We start from the raw sequence: 23193 nt of genomic DNA, 5'->3' as shown, positions 1-23193 counted from the left end.
TTCTTTCTTTCTTTCTTTCTTTCTTTCTTTCTTTCTTTCTTTCTTTCCTTCCTTCTTTCCTTCCTTCCTTCCTTCCTTCTTTCTCCCCCACATTCTATCCTTTAGAAGTTTATGCTATAGTGTGTTCTAGCTACTTGGTGTTTCCCCTATCTTTCCCTTCAAACTCTGAAAGGTCAGGGATCACATACTCTACTCACTGCACCTTTCCCACCATCACCATGGAAATCCAGGGGTCTCCAAATAACAGATGCTCAGCAGGAACATCCTTCCTCTGATTATGATGATGATTCTATCAAAACGTAGCCAACCATCAATGTATCTATGAGGACAAGTACATTTGCACACTAGCCTTGTGACTAACAGGGATGATGGCATTTGACCCAGGTACTCACTTCTGTAGCGACGTTCTGATTTGCTCCATTTTCCAGCAAAAACTTAACAACTTCCAAGTGATTTTCTTGTGCTGCCATGTAGAGGGGCGTAAAGCCTTTCTGTGAGCCAAGAGAATAAATCATTATGGACATTAAAGTAAGACCCTCTATTAGTCTCTCTGAAGCAGGGATGGGAAGAAGTTTGCCTTGAATTCCATTTCATCAGGTAGCAATGAAGGCCCTTCCATTTTGGTCTACAGTTGCAAAAATGCACAGTAGTCATGGGATTTTAGTGGAGCCCTCATTAAAGGCTACAGCATATGTGTCACTCTGTTAATTTTTCTTTCTCTGCCTTCATCTATATATCTGTTAGTTTCTTTTGCTTATCTTACACTTCTTCATTTTGTTTTCTCTTCCTTTCTTTCATCTAACTATAACTAAAGTGAGTTTATTTAAAACATTTTTTTATTAAAGAGGACTTTATGTTGATTGTTGAAAAACAAATGAGTACATATTTTGCAACTTTCTTCCTCTTAAAAAAAAGGCAACTGATTTAATTTGCTTTTTATTACTTGGCCTTAAACCATTTTAGGAAAACAGAATCTCTGTCTTAAAATCTTCAAGAGCATGGCAATGTGATTCTCTTTTGCACATGGAAATGCAAGCCTCTGTCTAGGGTAGAAAGGTGATTCCTCCAATCACATCTTAGTTGACAAAGGGACAGAATTTTTAAAAATTCTATACCCTGTGGTTATAGGAAGGGGATTGGTTTTGATTATTGTCATCACCATCATTTCAATACGCCATTTATTATAAACTCAACTGTAAATAGTAATAAAATAAAAAACCCAAAAATGTGCAACAAATTAAAATAAAAGAAAAAAATAGACCACCAACATATAGATATCTATATCAACTCCCTCCCTTTGTCTCCTTTCATTGTCTTTAGCTAATCCACCTCTATAATTTATGTATATGTACTGTTCTTTCATATGATCATAATCAATGTGTACATTGATCTGGTTTTGTTTTCTTCACTTACTTCAACCACAAGAAAAATATGCCCAAGATAAAACTCAGTAAATGTTGACCCAACAGAGCCATAACTAGGAATCCTAGAGCCTGGGGCAAATTTAGTAGAAGGAGGTGGAACAATGGCATGGACCACTACAGTTTCCATAATAATACATCTGACTTCACATGTATTCATAGCTGGAGAGAGGACAGCTTCTATCCCCTCTTCTCCTGACCACCACAAGCCTGGGACCCTATACTGTTCTCACCCTTTCTTCCAATCTTGCAGGGGGATAGACTAACCCAGTGTTATAAAGAATGGGGATGATATTCTCTGGACTGCTGTGGGGAGTGTTTTCCCATCACTGATGTTGGCAACTGGGACAAAGCCCTAACACCCTTGCCCTAGTTACACCTCTGGTACTTCCCTGCCCCTATCCCACCCCTCAGTACCCTATCAACCCAGTGTGATAGAGGCCTGTGGTGGTGATCTAGCTTTGGTATGCTCAGAAACTTGTCATTTAAAATTCACAGAATGTAATGACAATAGAAATGAAGGAAGAGCAAGAATAAATAATTGCTTGGAAACCCTATTATAATCCCAACTAGAAGCAGAATTAAAGATGTAGATGTGTGTTTATTTAAGCAGGACCCCATCAGCATATAATTAATTGTGAATGGCGGAAGAATAACCAAAGATGAAAGCTATTGCCTTCCAGATAGTCAAAACATGACTTGGTTTGTTGAAAGGAAGTATGTTACCTGAGACTGTGCGTTGACATTAGCTCCGTAGTTGACGAGCTCCCGGACCACTTCATCTTGACCTGCTAGAGCAGCAATGTGCAAGGCTGTGTTCCCCTTCTGAAATACATCATGTATGGGAAGGGCAAAGGTCATTTATTATACAGACATCACAAACAATTCCTCAAATATATTTGGACAAAGAAGCCAGGTAGATGATCTCTAGGGAGCCTTCCGCCTCTAAAATTCTATGAGTCTAGGAAGAGAGGGTTCAATTGGCCTTCTTCATGGGAGGATGGAATAGAGGATGTGTGCATGTGTGCATGTGTATACATGTGTGTCCAACACTCCTCTTGGACAGAGATGCTCCTGCTCTTGGCTTGACAAAAGTCAGCATTTCTCCAGATGCCCACTGAGGTCCCTCCTGCTGTCTTGTCTGCCTGTGGTTCTGCTGGATGATGGCATGTGAGTAGGACCCTCAGCCAAGCCTGAACAACCAGATAGAGTAGGCCACCAGTTCCTGTGGTCTCAGCACTCAGGCTCGGGAAAATACCCATAACAAATACAAAAAGAAAAGTTCATGCCTAAGTGAAGGCCTAAGAAAATGGGAAAGTTGGGAGGGGGGGCAAATTAAAGGGAGAAGAGAAAGGGAAAGAACAAAGACATGAGGTTTATGGGCTTCAGATTATATGGAGAAAATTGGAACAGAGGGAGAACCTAAGAAATAAGAAAGGAAAATGTTAGAGGAAATGAGAAAGAAAAAAAAAACAAAAGAAAGAAGAAAATGTGAACTGATTATAATAAGAACAAATGAAATAGGGAAGAATTAGCCAAATGAGGGAGGAGAAGATGCCAGAGAATGAATAGTAGAAGCAAAATAGGAAGGCAATGAGAATCTAGAGAGAAATGTTCTTTAAGAATAAGGAGAGATAATAGAGAGATCAGAAAGTCATGTAGGATCCAAGAAAGAGACAGTAATTTTCTTCTCTCTTTTTGCCTGCCCTGAAATGGTCCTGGGTATATTTAAAACCAAATCAAAAGGCAGGAGAGGTATTAGTAGGCATTGCTTGCTGAGTAGTGATGGAACCCAGGCTGCCTTCCTGCCTGTGGACTTTGTCTCCTCTCATGTGAACCCCATAGAGACACATCAGCATATTCTAGATGGTACAGTTGGATAAGGGGGTGGGTCTGGAGTCAGGAAGGCCTGAGTTCAAATCCAACCTCAGACACTTATTAGCTATGTGTTGCGACCCTGGGCAAATCATGTAACCTCTGTCTTCCTCTGTTTTTTCACCTGTAAGAGGGGGATAATAATGATAACAACCTCACAGGAGTGTTGTGAGGATCAAATGAGTTCATATGAATGTAAAGCACTTTGTAAACCTTTAAAACATAATATAAATAAATGTCACCTATTCTCTGGAGAGGCTGGATCACCACCACCCATGTGATCCCCTTAGGATGCCGACTTGAGCTGGGGATGTTGGATTTGTCTGTTCTTTTAAGTCAGGGGCAAGAACCATACCTGAGTTCATTCAATTACTAGGTAATTTAAGCAGTAGAGGGGTGATCTGACTTCATTCTTTACAGCTCATATATAGTGCATGGATTTTAGCCAACAGCTGCCTAAACACTTAATGGATCACAGGAAATTTAGGACCAGACTAAAGAGATACTGTTGCTATCTGTATGGTAGCTAAAGAAACTTTGTTACAAGGGACAGAGAAGTGCTTAACAATTTACAAAGGGCCCTGCTTGCATATATAAGGATCACTTCTTTAAAAAAATCTATATGTAGAAGGTGAATGGAGATAAATTTCATTGAAGGGTCATGGGATATTAAAACTATGCTTCCTCTCCAAGTACTCATTCAAGCCCCCCAATTGTCTTTCTTTGTTTCCTTTAGCTTGGAGGGTAAAGTGGGGCTGGAGGGAAATACCTTAGCTGCTTACACACAGCAGGTGCTCAATAAATGTCTGCAAGAGGGGCAAGTGAATAGAGCACTGGCCCTGGAGTCAGGAGGACCTGAGTTCAAATTCGACCTCAGACACTTAACACAAAACTAGCTGTGTGATCTTGGGCAAGTCACTTAACCCCAATTGCCCTACCTTCCCCCCCTCCAAAAAGCAAAAAAGCAAAATCTAAAAAAATAAAAATTAAAAAAAAGTCTGCAAGGGCCAATAGGTTCAAAGTTGGGCTGCTGAAGTCACCTCAGCTGTGGAAATAAAAGGTCTTGGATCTCATCCCATTCAGAGTCCTCTGTGGACAGGAACAGTGGGGGAGGTGAGCTAGGAATGTGTGTTCCTTTCCTTTCCTTCTCTTTCTCTGACTTTTTTCACAAGGTCTCCCACTCCATCAGCAAAAGGATCCTCCCCCCCACCCAAAGAGGTCAGTACTAAGAAGTGACTACGTGGAGACTAATGATTTTTCATAGAAGTCCAAGCTCTTGTGCTTTTTCTTTAAGAGGTTTTGGCCCTTGTGTGAGACTCACGTGCTATACACCAAGTGGAACAGGTCTGTTGGCCAACATAGTGTCTGTAGGAATCAGGGCTTAGAGTGAAGGTGGAGTTTACACCCTTTTCTCCATTTGGGATGAAAGAGGAGGGCCTGAGTCTGACTGGCAGAACCTCCTAGCTTCAAGGCAACTCCACTCTTCATTTTATTTAGAGGCAGATATTTTCAGGGAGAAGGGCAACCTTGGCTTCCTGACCTCTGATGCCATAGGCAAGAGGGGCAGTTCTGAGTTAGTGAGGGTCCTGGTCCACACCAGGACTCAGTGGTGCTGAAACACCCTTGGGGGAGGAACAAAAGCAACCGGAAGACACTGGGAAATTGACTTACCCCCAAGACATTCTGCATGTGCTCAAGGACAAGCTCACCCTACCCCTAGGTCAGGGGAAGAGTCGCAGGGGGAGGGGCGTGCTAGCGGCTCTTCTTTCTCTGCTTGATCTTTCAGCCTGAGGTAACAGCTGCCCTTGAAGGAGCCAGGAAAAATTATTTAGCTGTATTTTGATGCACAAAAATACCCGGTTTCTCCACTTGCAGGGAGTCAAGAGATCTTGTGGAAGGGAGGAGGGTCAGCAGTCGGTGCTGAGTGGATGCAAATGAAGGAGGGGAGCCTCCCATGGAGATTAATAAAGGTGATGGAGCAGCACAGCCCTGCTCTGCTGTCTGTCTTCATGGACAGCCTCAGAGCCACCAAGAAGCCGTGGCTCTCTGCTCCTAGGGGGTGTGGGATGGAAGGGAGAATGCAGATGCTTCACATTAAAAACAAAAAGTACTAACCATGGCTTATGGGCATGTTGGGTGGAGTTTAGTAATTTTTTTTTTGTTCTTTTCATTTACATCATGCCAGTGGGATGCTGTGTGTTTTAAAATCTGTCCTGACTTGGACAATTGTTTCCCAGATTCTGCTTCTTCCCATCACCACCCCTCCCTTCTTCTGCATGAAATTCCAAAACTCACATTGGCTTAGGAAATTTCTATAAATAAAGAAGGATACTCCAAGCTTTTGCTTGCAAAAACAACCATCGAAAGGGAAATTCAGAGACAGTCAAAAATGTTGAAGCAGACTGTCTTTGCAGCTCTTGGGGACCAGCCAAAGTGAGAGCCTATCTCTGGTGTCTCAGAGCCTTGTCAGATGGCTTGGCTCCTGTGCCCAAGGCAGGTGATAGCATCAGAAGAGGGAAAAACATTAAGTTTTTTTAAAACCCCACAGAAGGGACACAGAGAAAACCATTTAAATTGGCTACAGGGTTGGGGGAAAACTATCTCACAGGTTTACAAAGCTATCCCCAAACCTTGCAGATCTGTATGGCAAGGTTCTTTTTCACTTTCTCCAAATGACATGAAAATTACAGAATTTTACCTCAAAGAGATGATTCCACTGTCACAATATTTTGGTGGCTTCCTTCATAACCACAAATTATACCCTCTTCTTTCTAGTGCTGTTCTGGGCTCTCTGAGCTAAAGGCGGCAAAACGTTTGCCACTTGATACTGCTGCCTGTGAAGCCATTTAATAAAGAGCAAAACCGAAAAATAAGATGCAGATGGGGAAAAACTTGAGGAGAAAAAAAAAAGAAAAAGTTGAAAGAAAGGAAGAGGGAAAGGCGAGGGGGGATAAAGGGAACTTGAGAGACAGTGCTGTAGAAACCCAAGTTAGTATGTTTTCCAGAAAGTTACCTGTGTGTTTATCAAAACGGAATAGAAAGAATCAGGCATGATGACTATGGAGTAATGAAAGTCAACCCACAAGACAGACAGACATACAAATTAGTTTCATTACTTTATAGTCACACTTCTGTTAATTGTACTACTGAATTGTTAATGTAACTTAATGTTTAGGATCTACTAAAATGGGGAGACCCCTCAGTTACTGTTAAATCTCTCTTGAACACCAAGATCTATCAGCATATTCCAAATTTCTCCTACAACCATTCTCTGATAGTATGCAAACCCTTCAAGGGCATGTTGCAATTTTGTCTCTGTCTTCCCGGCACTTAACATAATGCTTGGCATAAAGGAGAAGCTTAATAAATTCTTCTAGATTGAATGATCAGAGAATGATGCCTAGGGTGTCTAGAAGACAGGGTTGAGGGGGGAGGAGTAGTATGTCCAATAATGGAGATTTTTGTAGAGAAAGAGAAGTAACAAGGGACTGGGCTTCTATAACAATATGAGGTTTGCGCTCTCTACTCTTGTTCACAAAAGTAGGCCAGTCAAGGGCCCAGAAACAAACACAAAAAACCCTAAAACCATGAGACCACAAGGAAAAGGCTTCAGGTTTTCATTTAAAAATCTAGGTATATAGATAATCTGGAGGACAAATACATACACAGCTCCTGAAATTCTACTGAGAATTTGTGATGCCATGGGTGTGGTTCTTGTGGGTTCCTCCATTTCTATTCACCGGAAGAATTCAGAGAAGCAATATGGTAGATACAAAGGAAAATGATGACCCCATTGGAACAAATTTGTTAGGACTATCTGATGAACATATGAACTACATAGATTTGTCATTTGGTACAATGTATTAGCTAGACAGTTAGAAGCCCTGACTTTTCTATGTTGTCCCCAGTCCCTCTGTGACTCACCTTTGTTGTGGTTTCTAAAACGATTTCCTTGTGCAGGAGCTCAACCACCATTTTCACATGGCCTTCTTTAGAAGCCAGATGTAAACCATTCAACCCATTCTGAAAAGGATAGAACATAATCAGATCAAGTGTGTCGTGCTGCTTGCTGTCTGTGGGAGCTACAGAGAAGGCCTGCTCCCAGGGATGAGAGGTTTGGAGGGCTAGAAGGAAAGAATTTTAGTGGCTGTGGAGTTAAATGAGACATGGTTACCGACTAGGGTCATTCTACAATGACTTTTAGCATCCATATTTCCTACTCTTATTTAGCAAAACTTTGGGAATACAGGAGTTAGTAAAGAAAGCTAGGGCTATGAATTCAACTGATGTGAGGCATGAAGATCAAGAAGTGACCTTTGATCTTATATTTCACCATAGCTATAACTAGGGTGGTGCAATAAGTGCTTTGTTCCAGGACTCTAAAACTTAAAGGATGCTGACAGTGCTCACAATCCTTCATAGAACTGTAGCATAGAAACAATAGACTTTTGCACATAGCAAGAAGAATTCATCAGAATAAAGGTGGACTACCAGTGTTCTGTGAGTGTCTCTCCTCCAAGCCTCAACTGATTTGTCTTTAGAAGTTGATGCAAGGGTAGGTTTCCCACTGACTTGCTCCAGGAACCAATAATCCCTATTCTAGCTTTGGAAGTGGCACTGAGTAACCCACTTCACTGGAATGAATGGCTGTGTTACAAATTCTGAAGACAGCAGCCTCAGACCAGGGAAAGAAGGGAACAGGGAGCATCAGGGCCTGACTAAGCCTTTCTCAGGGACATAAATATTATAGAAAACAGGAATTTTGAAATCCAGGCAAGAGTGAACTGAAGTTGAGTGCACAGCTGTTAAGTGTACTAGCACACTTATATGATCTCTGATTTTGTCCATGTGGGCACTCTCTTTGATGCTATAGGTAACAGCCCTATAGCCTTTGTAGATAAGATTTTGGCTATGATTGGAAAATTCACCTTCCTATGCTAGTCTGGTAATAAGTCTTTCCAAGTTTAGTTGGGCTGGTCCTTGAATGACAGAAAAAAAGTCTGAGTAGCCTTTATGGAGATGGACAGGAGAAAGAGATAAGGTTAGAACAGAACTGAATGTTTTTAGGAGAGTCCTGGGCAAAGAACTCTGCTAAAGTAGGGACAGCTATTGTTTTTTTTTTTTTTTATTAGAAAAGCTCCAGGACTTAAGATGCAGAAGACCTGAATTTAAGTTTTAAAAATGCCACTTACTTGGCATGGGACAACAGACAAGATGCTTTGCCTCTCTGAGCCTCACTTTCCTTATCTGTAAAATGGGAACAGCAATACTCGTATTATCTACTTCATAGGACTTTTGTCAGGAAAGTGCTTTCCTAGAGCTTAAAGATAGAAATGGGGTCCATTTTTGAGAGGCATCTTGGGAAGTTTCGTCTACTCCACAATTATGCCATGGTCATCCTAGCTTCCCCAAAGAACATACAACAGCTGAATGTTACAACTGCATCCCAGCAAGACCAACCTCAGGGGGCATGGCTGGAGGGACAATGGGAAATTTACCCTGCTATCTCTACTTTTAAAAGTTTCCCAGTCCCTCTTAATTCTAGGGTCTTTCCTCTGTTGAACATTTCCAATTTATTTTGTATAGATCTTGTTTGTGCAGAGCTTTTTGTATGTCGTCTCCCCCAATTAGAGTGTCAGATCCTTGAGGGTGGGGACCATCTTTTGCCTCTCTTTGCATCCTCAGCACTTAGCACAGTGCCTGGCATACAATAGGTTCTTAATAAATGCTTATTGATTAACTGACCGATTATTTTAATGTCTGAAATTCTGAAAGTCATTCCTTTATCTGAAGATAAAAATTAGAATGTAGAACTCCCTTAGAGGGATTGTACAGTAAATTTTGTAAATAATTTATACTTCTGTGTGAATGAATTTATCACCTTACAGCTAATTTAGAGCCAATTATGACAGGGGAGAAGATGGACAGAACATAGAGGTAGTGAGATAAAGGAAGGAGTTAGGGAGAAGAGGCAGGTAGTGGAGGACCTTGAAGGAATTGGAGAATCTGTCGTACTTAGAAGGTTCTTCAGAAGTTGTCAAGTTCAGCCCATGCCCCATGCCTCTTTGAAATATTCCTGACAAGAAGCCATCTAGCTTTTGCTTAAATATGTCCAGTGATAGAGAACTTGCTATCTTCTGAGGCTGCCAGTTCCACTACCGGATGGTAGTTTTCCCTCACATTGAGCTGAAATGCCTCTCTCTGCAGTGCTGCCCTCCATTGCTCCTCTGGGACCAAAAAAGACAAAATCTAATCCTCCTGCAAAATAGTACTTCCTATACTTGACGACAGGGATCATGTCCCTCTGAGTCTTACCTTCTCTAGATTAAATAGCCCCAGTTCTTTCCTCATTTCTGTCTATGACCCAATATTCAAGGCATGTGATCTATTTGGCTATTTTCTCTATACTATCACCCTTACACAGCCCAATGCTATGGCTGGCAATGCCTATCTCCCTCTCCCCCTTGGAACTCTATACACTTGGTTTTTTTTCTTGTTTTTTTTTTTTTTGGAACTCTATATACTTGTTAACAAATTCTCCTTTATTATTATTTTTTTGCCTGTAACAACATTGTATATATTTTTTATTTATTTACTATTAGTTTACAACATTCAGTTCCACATGTTTTTGAGCTCTCAATTCTCCCCACCCATGGAGGCATGCAATCCAATATAGGTTCACATTAAACATCAGTCAGGTTGTAAAGAAGAATTATAACCAATGGAATGAATAATGAGGAAGAAGAAACAAACAAAATGAAAAAGAGAGCAATCTACATTCAGACTCCACGATTATTTCTCTGGATAGTGTTTTCCATCATGAGTCCTTTGGAGTTGTCTTATAACCTTACATTGCTGAGAAGAGCCCAGTCTATCAAAGTCAGTCATCATGGATATGCTGTGTCTGTAATTTGTGTACAATGTTCTCCTGCTTCTGCTGTCCTCACTCAGAATCATAAGTTTCTCCAGGTTATTAGAAGTCCGTCTGCTCCTCATTTCTTATAGCACAATGATATTCCATTACATTCATTTACAACAACTTGTTTTGCTGTTACCCAATTGATGGTCATACCCTTGATTTCCAATTCTTTGCCACCACTCTCCTTTATTCTTGATTTCTTATTATTACACTCCCTATATTTACTGAAACATGACTTTTCCCCGAGAGTTCTGTATCTCTGGCAACTCTTTAATGTTAGTTGCTCATGTTCTTACTTTCCCTGACTCTCAGAACAGGAAGTTGGCATATTCCTTTCCCTCCTACCAATTCTAAACCCTAGCTTTGTCACCATCATTCAAACATATCAACCTAAATTTATGCCATCCGACTGTACCACCTTCTCTATAGTTGTCACCATCATCTATCAACCTCTTTCTTGGTTAATTTCCCACCTTCTTCCATGATTCTGGCACCTGGGTCATAATCCTCCTCCTCATACTTTCCTTTCCTATTATCCTTGAAGGCCTCAAAATTGACACTTGTGAGAAACATTTTTATAACACCCTTTCACACATTCTTTTGAACTTAAATGACTTTCATTTCTACTTTCTTCAGTCACCCAGTAAGAGGTGACCACATAGACCTCTTCATTCCTAAAAACTTGCTCCACTCTTAAGGTTCTGATCTCTGAAATTCTCCCCTCTGGTTACATTTTCTTACCCTTAAGTCTCCTGAGAAGTATTGTTATATCTTTTTCTATATTCATTTATTTAGTTTTAGTTTTCAACATTCACTTTTATAAAATTTTGAGTTCTAAATTTGTTTCTCCCTCCCCAAGATGGCAAGCAATATATGCATCATCATGTTTAAATATTTCCACATTAGTCATGTTGTGAAAGAAGAATCAGAACAAAAGGGAAGAACTACAAGAAAGAAAAAAACAACAAAAAGGTGAAAATAGTATGCCTTGATTTGCATTCAGACTCCCAGTTCTTTCTCTGGATGTGGATAGCATTTTCCACCACGAGATTTTTGGAATTGTTTTAGATCATTGTATTGTTGAGAAGAGTCAAGCCTATCAAAGTTGATCATGGCACAATGTCACTGCTACTATGTACAATGTTCTCTTTGTTCTCACTTCACTCAGCAGTGGTTCATGTAAGTCTTTCCAGGTTTTTCTGAATTCTGCCTGTTCATCATTTCTTATAACACTATAGTATTCCATTACATACATAGCATAATTTGTTCAGCCATTTCCCAGCTGATGAACATCTCTTCAATTTCCAATTCTTTGCCACCACAAAAACAGCTGCTATAAATATTTTTGTACTTATGGGTCCTTTGTAATTTTTTATGATCTCTTTGAGATACATACCTAGTAGTGGTATTGCTGGTTCAAAAAGTATGCCCAAAAGTTTTGTTATATCTTAAGGGCTTAGCCTACTAGTGTTTACAAAGGGATAGCACTGGATCTGTGGTTTCACTTGTATATTTCATTGCAAGAAGAGACTACTTCTATCAATGCAGATGGGAACCTTCTTGGTAACTTAGAATCTTAGAGAATTGCCTAGGGCATCGAGAAAATAAATGACTTTTCCAGGGTCACATAAACAGTATGTGTCAGAAATGAGATTAGAAACTAGGTCTTCCTGATTCCAAAGCAGTCTCTCTAATCTTTATACTATCTTGCATATGGTAGATACTATATCTCTCTCTATATAATACATACATTATATATATATATATAAATTTGTTTAAATGAAATGAAAATTCTTTCATGTTTCTTCTCTATCCTAGTTGCCCTAAGCTGCAGACACTCTAGCTCATCAGTGAGCTAGAACATGGGACCTAAAACTGAACACAATGCTTCAGATATGACCAGAGCAGATGAACATGGGAACATCATCACCTTATGTACCTTCAATACCATATTTCTGTTAACAAAGTCTGAGAGCATAGGAGAGCTCTTTAAAAAAAATTACAGCTTTGGCTGTTTCAACATTTTTCTTGGGGTCACATTAGTATAATAATAGCTAACATTTATATAGTTCTGACCATGCTTCAGGTACTGTGCTAAGCTCTTTACAAATATTATTTCATTTGATCCTCAGGATAACCTTGGGAGAAAGGTGCTATTATTATTCCCATTTTTCATATGAGGAGACTGAGGAAGGCAGAAGTTAAATGACTTTCTCAAGGTCACACAGAAAGTAAGGTGTCTGAGGCTAAATTTGAACTCAGGTCTTCCTGACTGCAGGCCCGGTGTTCCATTCACGATGCCACTTAATATAAGTATCGGTATGATCTCCTTCCTCTTAAGAATCTGATTTTTGAGCTAGTTAACATACAACATTTCTATAACACTTGCCCCTTAAACTCAATGAATCTGACCTCTCTGTAGGTGTGGTGATGTGGAAAGAGCCTTAGACTTGAAGCTGGAAGACCTATGTTTGAATCCTAATTTTTATCTTCAATCACTTGGGTATGTAACTTGTCCTCTCTGGGCCTCAGTCTCCCCATCCAGAAAATAAAAGGGTTAAATTAGAATGATCTCTAAGGTCCCTTCTGGCTGGAGCATCCTGTGGTTCTCAGCTTTTGGAATTCTGCAGCCGAAGCTCCAGCAGGAATCCTTCTGCAGTCATCTGGGTCCTAGAAGGAAATGCTTCAGCAGCTGTTGCAGTCTGCATTGAGCAGGATAGCTTCTGCAACCTCAGTGAATTGTGGCAGTGTCCAGCTGTTGCTATTTTTCTTAAATCCTCCCCAGGGCCACTGAGCTGGGCATTCACTATATGCCGTGCTCCAGACCAAAGCTGGAGAGCAGTCAGAGATTGAAGAGCCGCCCCAGACACTTCCTGTGACTGCTCCTGCTTTGGCAGGAGAAACTAATGTTCAGACCCTTATCAGGAAACCTCAATTCACTTTCTGGCTACAGCACATTATGGAAGAGATGGAGATATGGTTCAGTCCTATCCCTTTATTTCACAGGTAGGACTTAAGCCCACAGCAGGGACCAGAACCCAGGCTTCTCCAAATGCTGAGATACTACCAAGTTCATCATAGCTGATTTTCAAATCCTCTAATAAAATTCCTACAGTTAAGAAATCCCCTTTGGTACAGTTAACAATGTATGCTCAGAGAGACCCCAGGACAATAACATAATTCATAGCTAAAACTAGGGTTGGGAAACAGTCTTTGTATCAGAATGCCAGAATTTAGGAGACTTGGAAAGTGATCATAATGCACTCCTCTGGCAGTACAGAAGCCACCACTGGAAAGAATACCCCCTTTTGCTCGACTGACTTTTTGCTTGACTGTCTAGGTCTCTTTTGATATTATTTTCGCATCATGAATAATATAGTTGTTGCAAGAGCACCATTCATATTGCTTGCCCCAAGCTTATTTCTTGTTGCCTGTTTTGGGTGCCCATATTGCTAGCAGTGGCCCTAACAATTCAGATCTCTATTAAACTTTGAGATTCACCCAGAACTCTTTTCCACAACAGCCTGTGAAGTAGATAGTTGTGAGCATTATTGTCCCCATTTTACAGATGAGGCCACAGAGGCATGAAATAACTTCTACACCCACATAGCAAGTAAATATTAAAGCTAGGACCCAACCCCAAATCTCCTGACTCAGGGGCCATTGCTATTTTCCACTAAACCCCACTGCCTCTCCACTACAATGCATGAACAAAAGAGTCTAGAGAACATTTATGTAAATAGGCACTCGTAATTCATCACAGGTTTAGTTCACTCTGTTGCTTTCTTAGTTCCCTAGAGAGCTTAATGCACCAACGTTTATTAATTCTAATTGGATGGTAAGCAGTGATATCTGTTAAATCTGGTCCCCAAACCAAACTTTGAGGATCTCTCTCTCTCTCTCTCTCTCTCTCTCTCTCTCTCTCTCTCTCTCTCTCTCTCTCTCTCTCTCTCTCTCTCTCTCTCTCTCTCTCTCTCTCTCTCTCTCTCTCTCTCTCTCTCTCCCTCCCCCCCCCCCCGTTTCATCCTTTGTTAATTACAAAACAAGGCTAGCCACCTTTTCTAATTAAGATCCCACGTTGCAATGCAGATGTGCAGTTGCTTTTGTCTCAGTAATAGTCTCGCCTGGATAGTAATAGCCTCCTAATAGATTTCCCAGTCATTAGTTTCACTCTCTCCACACACAGCTCTTTCCACAGTTGCCCCAGGAATCTGTGATTTCGAGCTTGTGGGTGTTTATTCTACTGAGATGGATCATGAACCCTCTATGACTTAGTAAATGGTTCTTCATGAATCATCATCATCTCCTCCCACCTCCTCAAAAACAAAAACAGAAAACAGCCTCTTCAAACTTAGCCAGGCTTGATCTCCAATTACAGACACTCAGGGTCATTGCTGGACTGTACTTGAAGACTTTCCAGTTTGGTAGATCCTTCCACAATCTTTACTTCCCTGGCACACATGCTGAGAACCTGGAGTTATAAGGCATCATCTGCTTTAGCGGAGGCCCGACAGCCTACCCTTGAAAATACAACATGCTTGGTTTGGCATTCAAAGCCTTCCACATTTTGGTTCCTACAATTACAATTATTCATACAGCCCTCTTGGTATTTCCTTATCTATGTACATATGATACTCTAGCTCTCTAAACTTCCCTCAGTGGATTGTCAGCTCCTCAAGAGATGGTTTCATTCTTGTCTTTGTCTTCCCAGCATTAATGGCACCTAACAAATGCCTGCTGGATTGACCAACTAAACATCCCATTGAGGGGAAGTTAGGTGGCTGTGGGTTAAAGCTGCTCACTAGATTTTTTTCCTTTTGGGGAGTCTCAGGGTCCAATTTTCTAGACTTATTTAACAGTACTCCCTATGATTGCTCCAGCCAAAGACCAAAGAGTTCTTTTCTAATCTCATCCCAGCTTCTCTCATCTCAGTACCTTTGTGTGCATTGTCCCTCATTCTTGGAATAGACAAAGCTCTGCCCTCCCATCTCTACCTCTTTATAAACCTCCCTTCTTTTAAGGCCCAGGTCAGGTGATACCTCCCTTGTGAAGGGGAAGGGAAGGGAATGAGCACTTATGTAAGGCTCACTACCTGCCAGGTATTGTGCTAAGTACTTTGCAAATACTACTTTGCAACTTGGTTCTCATAACAACCCTGCAAAGTAGGTGCTATTATTATACCCATTTTATTTTATTTTATTATTTTTTTTAGCATGAATAATGAATCCTGTGAAGTAGCTTTATTATTCAAATTTACATTCTATTGACCTGGAAACAACTTCCATATTTCACAAAATTATAACTTCAGATAGTGCAAAATAAAATACATTTATCTGTCTCATGACCTTCATTATTAGCACTAATTGGGACCTATCTGTATTTTTTAGTAATACCCTTTGCTTTTGTTTCACATTCATTTGGGATATATTCCTCCCCAATTTTGCTACACAGCAAGTCTTTTTTTTTGTTGTTTTTTACTTTGTTTTGTCTTTATTAATTTGTTCATTTTCTTTGAGTTTACAAGATTCAATTCCCCAGTTCTTTGAGTTTCAAATTTTCTCCCCCTCCCTCCCCTTCCTCCCTCCCCCCCTCCTCCCCCCCCTCCATGGTGGCATACAATCAGGTATAGGATCTGCAGATACTTTCACATTAGACATTGGTCAGGTTATAAAGAAAGATTATATCGAATGGAATGAACAATGGGAAAGAGGAAACCAAACCAAACAAGAAAAAGAAAGAGAGCAGGTTATTATTATCCCAATTTTATAGTTGAGGAAACTGAGGTAAACACAGATTAATTGACTTGCCCAGGGTCACACATCATCCTGTGATGCCTTCCTCTGTTGCCATGCTAGAAGTGAACCTTCCTTCATTCTCATCCTTCATCTAGAGCCATAACTAGCTATTTCGGCCCCCAGGGCAGGAAGCAGAAAAGGTTCTCTTGAATCATCTACTTAAAAATAAATCTAATATGGAGGGGGTATAGAGACTTCAGGATTCAAATCCCCGTAGAAGAGACCTCAGGATACCAATTTCTTGCTGGGGAGGGAGCAGGGCATTTCTGGCCAGGGAGCAGCTGATTTGATGTGCTTATGGATGTCAGGGAGGAAGTTACTATCTGGTTCTTTCCTATTTTAACTAAGTATTCTTGCTATTTAGGTGCTAAATTCAGTCTTTTCCACTTGCTGAAGGAGTACATGTGTTGCCAGAGCCCTCTACATTCTGGCACCCTGGAGAAAAACCCTGATCATCCCACCTTAGTTATGGCTTAGAAACCATAACTTAATTATCACCCATAACCCATAATTACCAAACCATAACTTAGTTATCACTCATAAACTTAGTAATGGTTTGGTTTTTATCCTTCTCTTTTTGGTTTCTATCACATTCTAATTTGTATTATGTACTCTTTAAGAGCAGGATCTATGCTTTATTTCATTGTTGTATCCCAAGTGCACAGTAGTTTGAGTAGTTTGCACATAGTAGGCATTTAATAAGTATATGTCATGTTGATCAGCAGATAGCTTGTTTACTAGATTGTAGAGATTTAGACAAAATTATAGTGCCATCACAAAGTGGTGAAATAGTGGGTTGGAAAATTTTTCTCCTCCATTGGATTTGTAAAATTTACTGAAGAAAAACAATGAGCCCTAATGCATATACAAGAAAGTTAGCCAAAGGGGACAGTCCATCATCTAACAATATTCTAATTGTAAATACCTTATTTATTCCTACAATTTCCCTCTTTTTAAGCAGACAGTTTACAGCTAAAACAAGGGGGAATTAGAAAGGTAATTCTCTCTGTAACATGTGGACATGACTGTGAAACATGTCTGTGGACAGACATCAACTTCAATTTCTCCTTAGCAGACCCTCTGAAGACTTGGTCAGAGCAGTTGAAGTATGGATGTGGTTTAGAATTCTTCTTCCTTTCAGCAATAGAGTCTAAAGCTCTGACCAAACCTGCTGAGTAACTCCTCTTGTTGCTGACATGCAGATAGGCAGCCGGGGGAATTGGGTAGAGAAAAATAAATCACCTATTTCTTTCTCAAAATAACAAATAGGGTAGAGAAAATTGGTGAGAGGGAGAGAGAGGAGTGAATACTATGGCTAAATTAGAAATACAGGAGTGAAGAATTAACTATTCCTTGTGGTCAATTTCAAATAATACTCTATGTCTCTCTTTAGAAATGATATCAGTTTACCTAATTCATTTTCCAACAGACTTCCTAAAGGGAATTTCCTGAGGTCACTCTGCCCTGTATGACCTGATGCCACACAGCACCAGAGAGAGTCAAAAAAGCTTCTGGAAACTTCTATTGAAAAAAAAGTTCATTGATCCTTTGTCTCAGTTTCCTAGTCTGTAAAATGGGGATACTAATAGCACCTACTTTCCAGGGTTATTGTGAAGATCAAATGTAAATAAAGCATTTTGCAGATAGAAGCCTAATGCTAACTATTATCATGAATCCCATTTGTATTTTATGGAATTAATAAATGCTTCTTGAATGAACAATAAAGAAAAGAAAAGAAAAATATTCCTGCCAGTCAGGGTCTGCCATCTGCCTTTGTATTTTTTTCAGGTAAAACATCAATTCTGAGAAGCAATCTGTCTGATGGAGGGTAGAGAGAAGAGCCCAGTCAGGCTGTGTTTCCTTTAACATTTTGCAAGGGGGAAAAAACAATAAACCTCATTCAGTCTGAATGATTTAATTTCGAGTATTTTCCTGTACCAACTGTGAGAAATACCATTGGCAAAATATGCCATTTCAGACATTTGCTTTCACTAAATTATTCCTCTGTTTAGTTCCTCTGATTGCCCCCAATTCCATTAGCCAATTGCCAAATACACAAATATGGTTAGCTCTGACAGAGGAAATTTAACTCTGGTTCCATTAAACAGAAAGCAGCTCTTTTTGACAGACAGGAATCACGACCCTGAATTCCTCAGAATATAGAAAAGTCTTTGAAATGCCAAACTATAGCCACAGCCAACACTGACTGTTTTAGAAATATGTGCAACCTCACAACCATTCTGCTCATGGCCTTCTGGATTTTCAGTCAAAAAGAACAGGTGATCTCAAAAGATATTAATACATGAACCTGGTCCAAAAGTATCTCTTAAAATATTAGTCAATGCTGGAGAAACTATGGAAAGACAGAGGCAAGAATTCATTGTTGGTAGAGCTGTGAATTGGGCTAAACATTCTAGAAAACAACTTGGAAATACATGACAAAAGTCACTAAACTAATTATACCTTTTGATTTGATGATATTGTATGTCCCTGAGCATGTACCTCAAAGAAGTCAACAACAGAAAGATGCTCTACAGAACAAAATATTCATAGTAAGCCCTCTGTGGCAGCAAAAAATTGGAACAAAATAGGTGCCTTCAATTGAGGAATGACTGATTGAACTGTGGGTATACGACTAGAACATTATCATATTGTAAGAACTGACAAATATGAGGAATTCCGAGAAATAGGAGACAAATTATATGAAATCATCTCAGAAGAAGAGAAAACAATATATGTAACAACTACAATAATATCAGTATGGGCATGATAAACATCCTAGAGATGATCATGACGATGATAATGGTCAATATTAATAACAGGAACTTAAAATAATAAATAATAATCTAAATCATGGGAAGAATGAGATTATAATGATAATATACATTTGAATGATGCCCCAGAAAGTGCTTCTGCATATATTATTAAGAATTGAGCTAGGAATCAGGAGTCCTAGATTCTAGTCCATAGTAACATTACTTGTGATTCTAGGCAATCCACTTCTCTTTTCTCTGTCTCGCTTTCCTCTTTTGTAAAAAAAAAAAAAAAAAGAGGGAGAGAGAGAGAGACAGGACTAGATGATCTTGAAGGTTCGTTCTGGAGGTGGCATTCTATGATTCTGTCTTAAGTGCTCCTCATAACAATGTTGTGAGTAGCTAATGCAGCTACTGTCTTCCCTCCTTCCCTTCCTTCCTTCCTTCCTTCCTTCCTTCCTTCCTTCCTTCCTTCCTTCCTTCCTTCCTTCCTTCCTTCCTTCCTTCCTTCCTTCCTTCCTTCCCTTTCCTTCTTTCTTTCTTTCAAACTGAAGCCCTAAAAGTATCAGTGATAACAGCTAGGTTGCTAATCATTGTGTTGGACTGAGTTCATGGCAATACCCTAATCACTAACCATGGCGCAGAACCTCAAGGGCTTTGGCTTATACACATCAAAGATAAACTAGACTGTAAGCCCCTTCAGAGTAGGGACAGAGATTGCTTTGGTTTCCCCCCCCCCCCCCATCTTTAGTGCTTAGCACTTAGCTTATCATTTGATTTGACTGCCCACATTGCTTTGGCAGGAATGGCAGCTCCAATCACAGACCAGACTATAAAATCCAGCAAGAGGACCCTTGATTTTGTTGGTTATCTTTGACACTAGGAGACCCCTAGTAAACTCAGGGTGTTTCTGCAGCATGGTATCTCAGGGAGTTTTGAGTACAAGGATACTTCCAAAGGCCCAAATATGCCAAGGAACTCTGCCCTTACAGTATCTGATCATAAGCCCCTGCATTTATGAAACTGTGTGCTATGTGTGTGCTGTTCCTGGCCTAAGGTAGCTGTCCTACGCTCTGTATGCCTAGGAGAATGCCTTTGTAATATCTCACTGATTTTTTTTTTATGTCTGTGAAAAGCTAGAGAGATTCCGGCCTGGTCCTGGGATACTTGAATCACCAACTGGTTAGTGAATTTGGCTAAACCTTTCTGTAAACTATTGTCTAAGTTACAAGTTTCTGAAATTCCCTCCTCATTCATCAGTAATAAGAGATATACTTATAATCACCAGTAATGAGAGAAAACTTTCTCTCAAGCAGAGATTTAGCTTGCCCAAAGACACACAACTAGAAAGTGAAAGAGCCAGCATGTAACTAGGCCTCTGAATTCCAGGTTCAGGAGCATTTTATGACATGATTATGATTCTCAGTTAAAAATCAGCACACAAAGAAACTGAAAAACTCATTTTTTTCCCTTTTGGTGCTTACCGAGAAGGGAGCAATTTTGAAAGCAATCAGTAATGCAATATTTTAGATAGAAATAAGTTTCATATATTCATAGGTTTGCAGTTCCAAAACAGATCAAGGATTGAAGAGGACAAAAGAAACAAACAAAAAAAGACTAAAATGGTCCCTAGCTTCATCTTTAACCCTAATATCTTTTCATATATCACTTGTTGTTCATTCTTCATTCTTGAAGAAGACCAACGACATCACAAAGGTGATGGCTTGACTTGCAAGTGAATTGGACTTAAGTGAGGTGAACTGTACAAAGTCACCAGCCTCACTCTCTCCTCCAGAGTGATGGGTGTCCAGTGGCAAGACATGGGTCAGGATGATTGGCAACGGTCCCAGATGCAATGGGAGACCTTGGCCTTTTTAAGCTAAAGTCTTTCCCGGGTCTCAGTTTATCTGAGGCAATGCCTGCACAATATATCACTTATGGCTTTGAAGCAGAGAAGGTAAAAAGATGAAAAGAGAGGAAAAAGGAAGTGAGTAGAAGAAGGGGAAAGAAGGAAAAAGTTAAGAAAGGTTAGAGGAGGAAAAAAGGAAAGAGTATTGGAAGGGAAACCAAGGAATGATAAATGGGAGGACCTTTTGCTAGAAGTCAACAAGAGAACAGAATTAAAGCGATCCAAAGAATTTCCCCATATTTTAAGCATTATATTTCATCCATCTGGAAATTTATGTTGGGCATTAAGCAGAGGATTGACCTTGGAGTCAAGAAGGTCTAGGTTCAAGTCCTACCTTTGACACAGGTTAGCCATGTAGCTGTGGGCAAATTATTTAATCTCTCAGTGCCCTAGGCAACTATGACTATAAATTACAGATGAATTGCTGATATTCATCTGTGGAGAAAGCTTCAACCAAAAGGATTCCCTCTACTAATGAAATTAGCAGTCTGGACTTTAAGAATAAGGAGAGGCAACAAAGAGTAGGGTTGATGAAGGAAGTGAAAATGTTGACGAAGATGTTGACCATGGAGATCAGATGGCATATTAAGGTCTCTGAATGTGTAAGAATACAGGGCCTGTGGGATAGGTCCAACCACACATAACCCTCTTTATTACATACAGGACATGCAAGGTTGGACCTTTCCCATAGGTCTGATATTCCCTAGGATGGAAACCCCAAAGTGCCATCTAACCATGATGAGAGAACTTAGATCAGACCCTTCGAAACCACAAGCCCAGCACAGAAACCAATCAATGTAAGAAACCTTTTCTGGAAGTCAGGCCTTTATTTTCCATCAAGTCTCCCCCGTTCAACCTTTTCCTATCTGGATATTTTATAACTCTACCAAGATTTGTTGTTGTTCAGTTGTTTCAGTTGGGTCCAGCTCTTTGTGACCCCATTTGGGGATTTTGGCGGTAAAGATACTGGAGTCATTTGCCATTTCCTTCTCTAGGAAACTGAGGCAATCAAGGCTAACTGACTTGCTCAGGGTCACATAGCTAGTATCTGAGTTCAGATTTGAATTCAGGAAGATGAGTCTTCCTGACTCCAGGGCCCATTACTCCCACACAGCCCAAAATTGTGTTACCTAGATGCCCCCACAGAGATTACTCAGTGGAAAAACTCTGCTGAAGATATGTAATCTTGGAATCTAATGAATAAGATACCAGACAAAACTGCACTAACTACATTAACCCCAGTGGATAACCATATCTCCTCAAACCTGTCTTCTGTGGTGGGAAGAAACAAGATAAAATCAGAGGAAGAAGCAGAGAGCTAAACTCAACCTGCCTCAAACTTGAATGAAGCTGATACCAATGGAAAGGAACAAGATTGGATCTTTGCATTTGCTCCCCTTTCTTTTCCTAAAATCCAAATTTAGCTCTTTACCAAGGCAGTTCACAAGATTGTGGTTTACTAGATATTCAAGGCAAGGGGAAAAAAAACAGGCAAATCCTTTTCGTTGTCTTTTTTTAAAGACCACAAAAAAAAAAAAATTTTCAGAGCTGCAAGGAGGTGAATCAACCTTATATCACCTTCTCTTTATTTCTTAACCTCATGAAAATAGGAATGGCTTCCATGCTTTGGGAAATCAGTGTGGTTCAGCAGCAAATCAGTTGCAAGGGTTTGTAGACCCCTTGGGAGCCTGGCTTGAGGGGGAGAAGTAGCAGCTCAAGGTAATGAACAAAAGGAGCCACAAAATGAAGCAGAGCAGCTAAGAATATTTTCAGAAGACCAGAAAGAGCCTAGCATCAATCAAACAAGCAAGCATTTATTAGGTATCTACTATGTTTTGTGCTAGGCACACTGGTGATGCAGTGAAGGTAAGTGAAAGGGTCCCTCCCTTCCCTCAAGGAGCTTACAATCTAGCCAGGGGAGATAGCAGGTAGATAAATAAGTAGGTACAAAATGCTTTGGGGGAAAAGGTGCTAGCAGTGGATAGGGAGAGATAGGTGGATAGGGAGAGAGAGAGAGAGAGAGAGAGAGAGAGAGAGAGAGAGAGAGAGAGATAAATGATAGGTAGATTGATAGGTAGGTAAGTAGAGCAGTTATTTAGTGGCTTACTATTTGTGTCAGGCCCTGTGTTAAGTGACAGAAATACAAATACAAGTGAGAAAGATAGTTCCTAGTCTAAAAAGGTAAGGTGAGTCCAGGTGGCAGAGGTCTTTCTAGTATGCCCATGGTAAATCAGTACCATTTTGGTAACAGTGCAGACATGATGAAACTTCAGAAACCTTTAACAAAGCAGGGTATAATAGAAGTACTGGGATTGGGATTCAAGAGACTTGGTTGTGTGAGAAGTAAGGTTACTGGAGAATCCACTCGCCTCCTGCCTTCCTAAAGGAGACACCACCCAGCAATGGTGATGCCTCTGATAAACGAGCAGAGTAGAGTCTCCTACATACATAGTTTAGTCACACACTATACTAAGAGTCTCCTACATACATAGTATAGTCACACACTACTAAGTCTCCTACA

The 23193-nt window shown here is 40.2% G+C and overlaps 1 protein-coding gene across 1 annotated transcript in view; it reads right to left on the bottom strand.

Moving 5' to 3' along the window:
• Positions 1–23193, bottom strand: part of ANK1 (ankyrin 1) — a 203070-nt gene that overhangs the window by 105376 nt on the left and 74501 nt on the right. The window contains exons 3-5 of the mRNA XM_069075835.1: positions 7221–7319; positions 2148–2246; positions 393–491 (exon numbers count right to left, since the gene is read on the bottom strand). Coding sequence (XP_068931936.1) covers positions 393–491; positions 2148–2246; positions 7221–7319 — 297 coding nt within the window. The remainder of the gene's footprint in view (positions 1–392; positions 492–2147; positions 2247–7220; positions 7320–23193) is intronic.

Source organism: Petaurus breviceps, unplaced genomic scaffold (assembly GCF_028583685.1).
Source record: "Petaurus breviceps papuanus isolate PSGF00001 unplaced genomic scaffold, PetGlider_PUasm1.0 90919, whole genome shotgun sequence".
Taxonomy (NCBI): Eukaryota; Metazoa; Chordata; class Mammalia; order Diprotodontia; family Petauridae; genus Petaurus; species Petaurus breviceps.
Note: the sequence above shows the minus strand (reverse complement) of the source record. Positions and strands in the feature narration are given on the sequence as shown.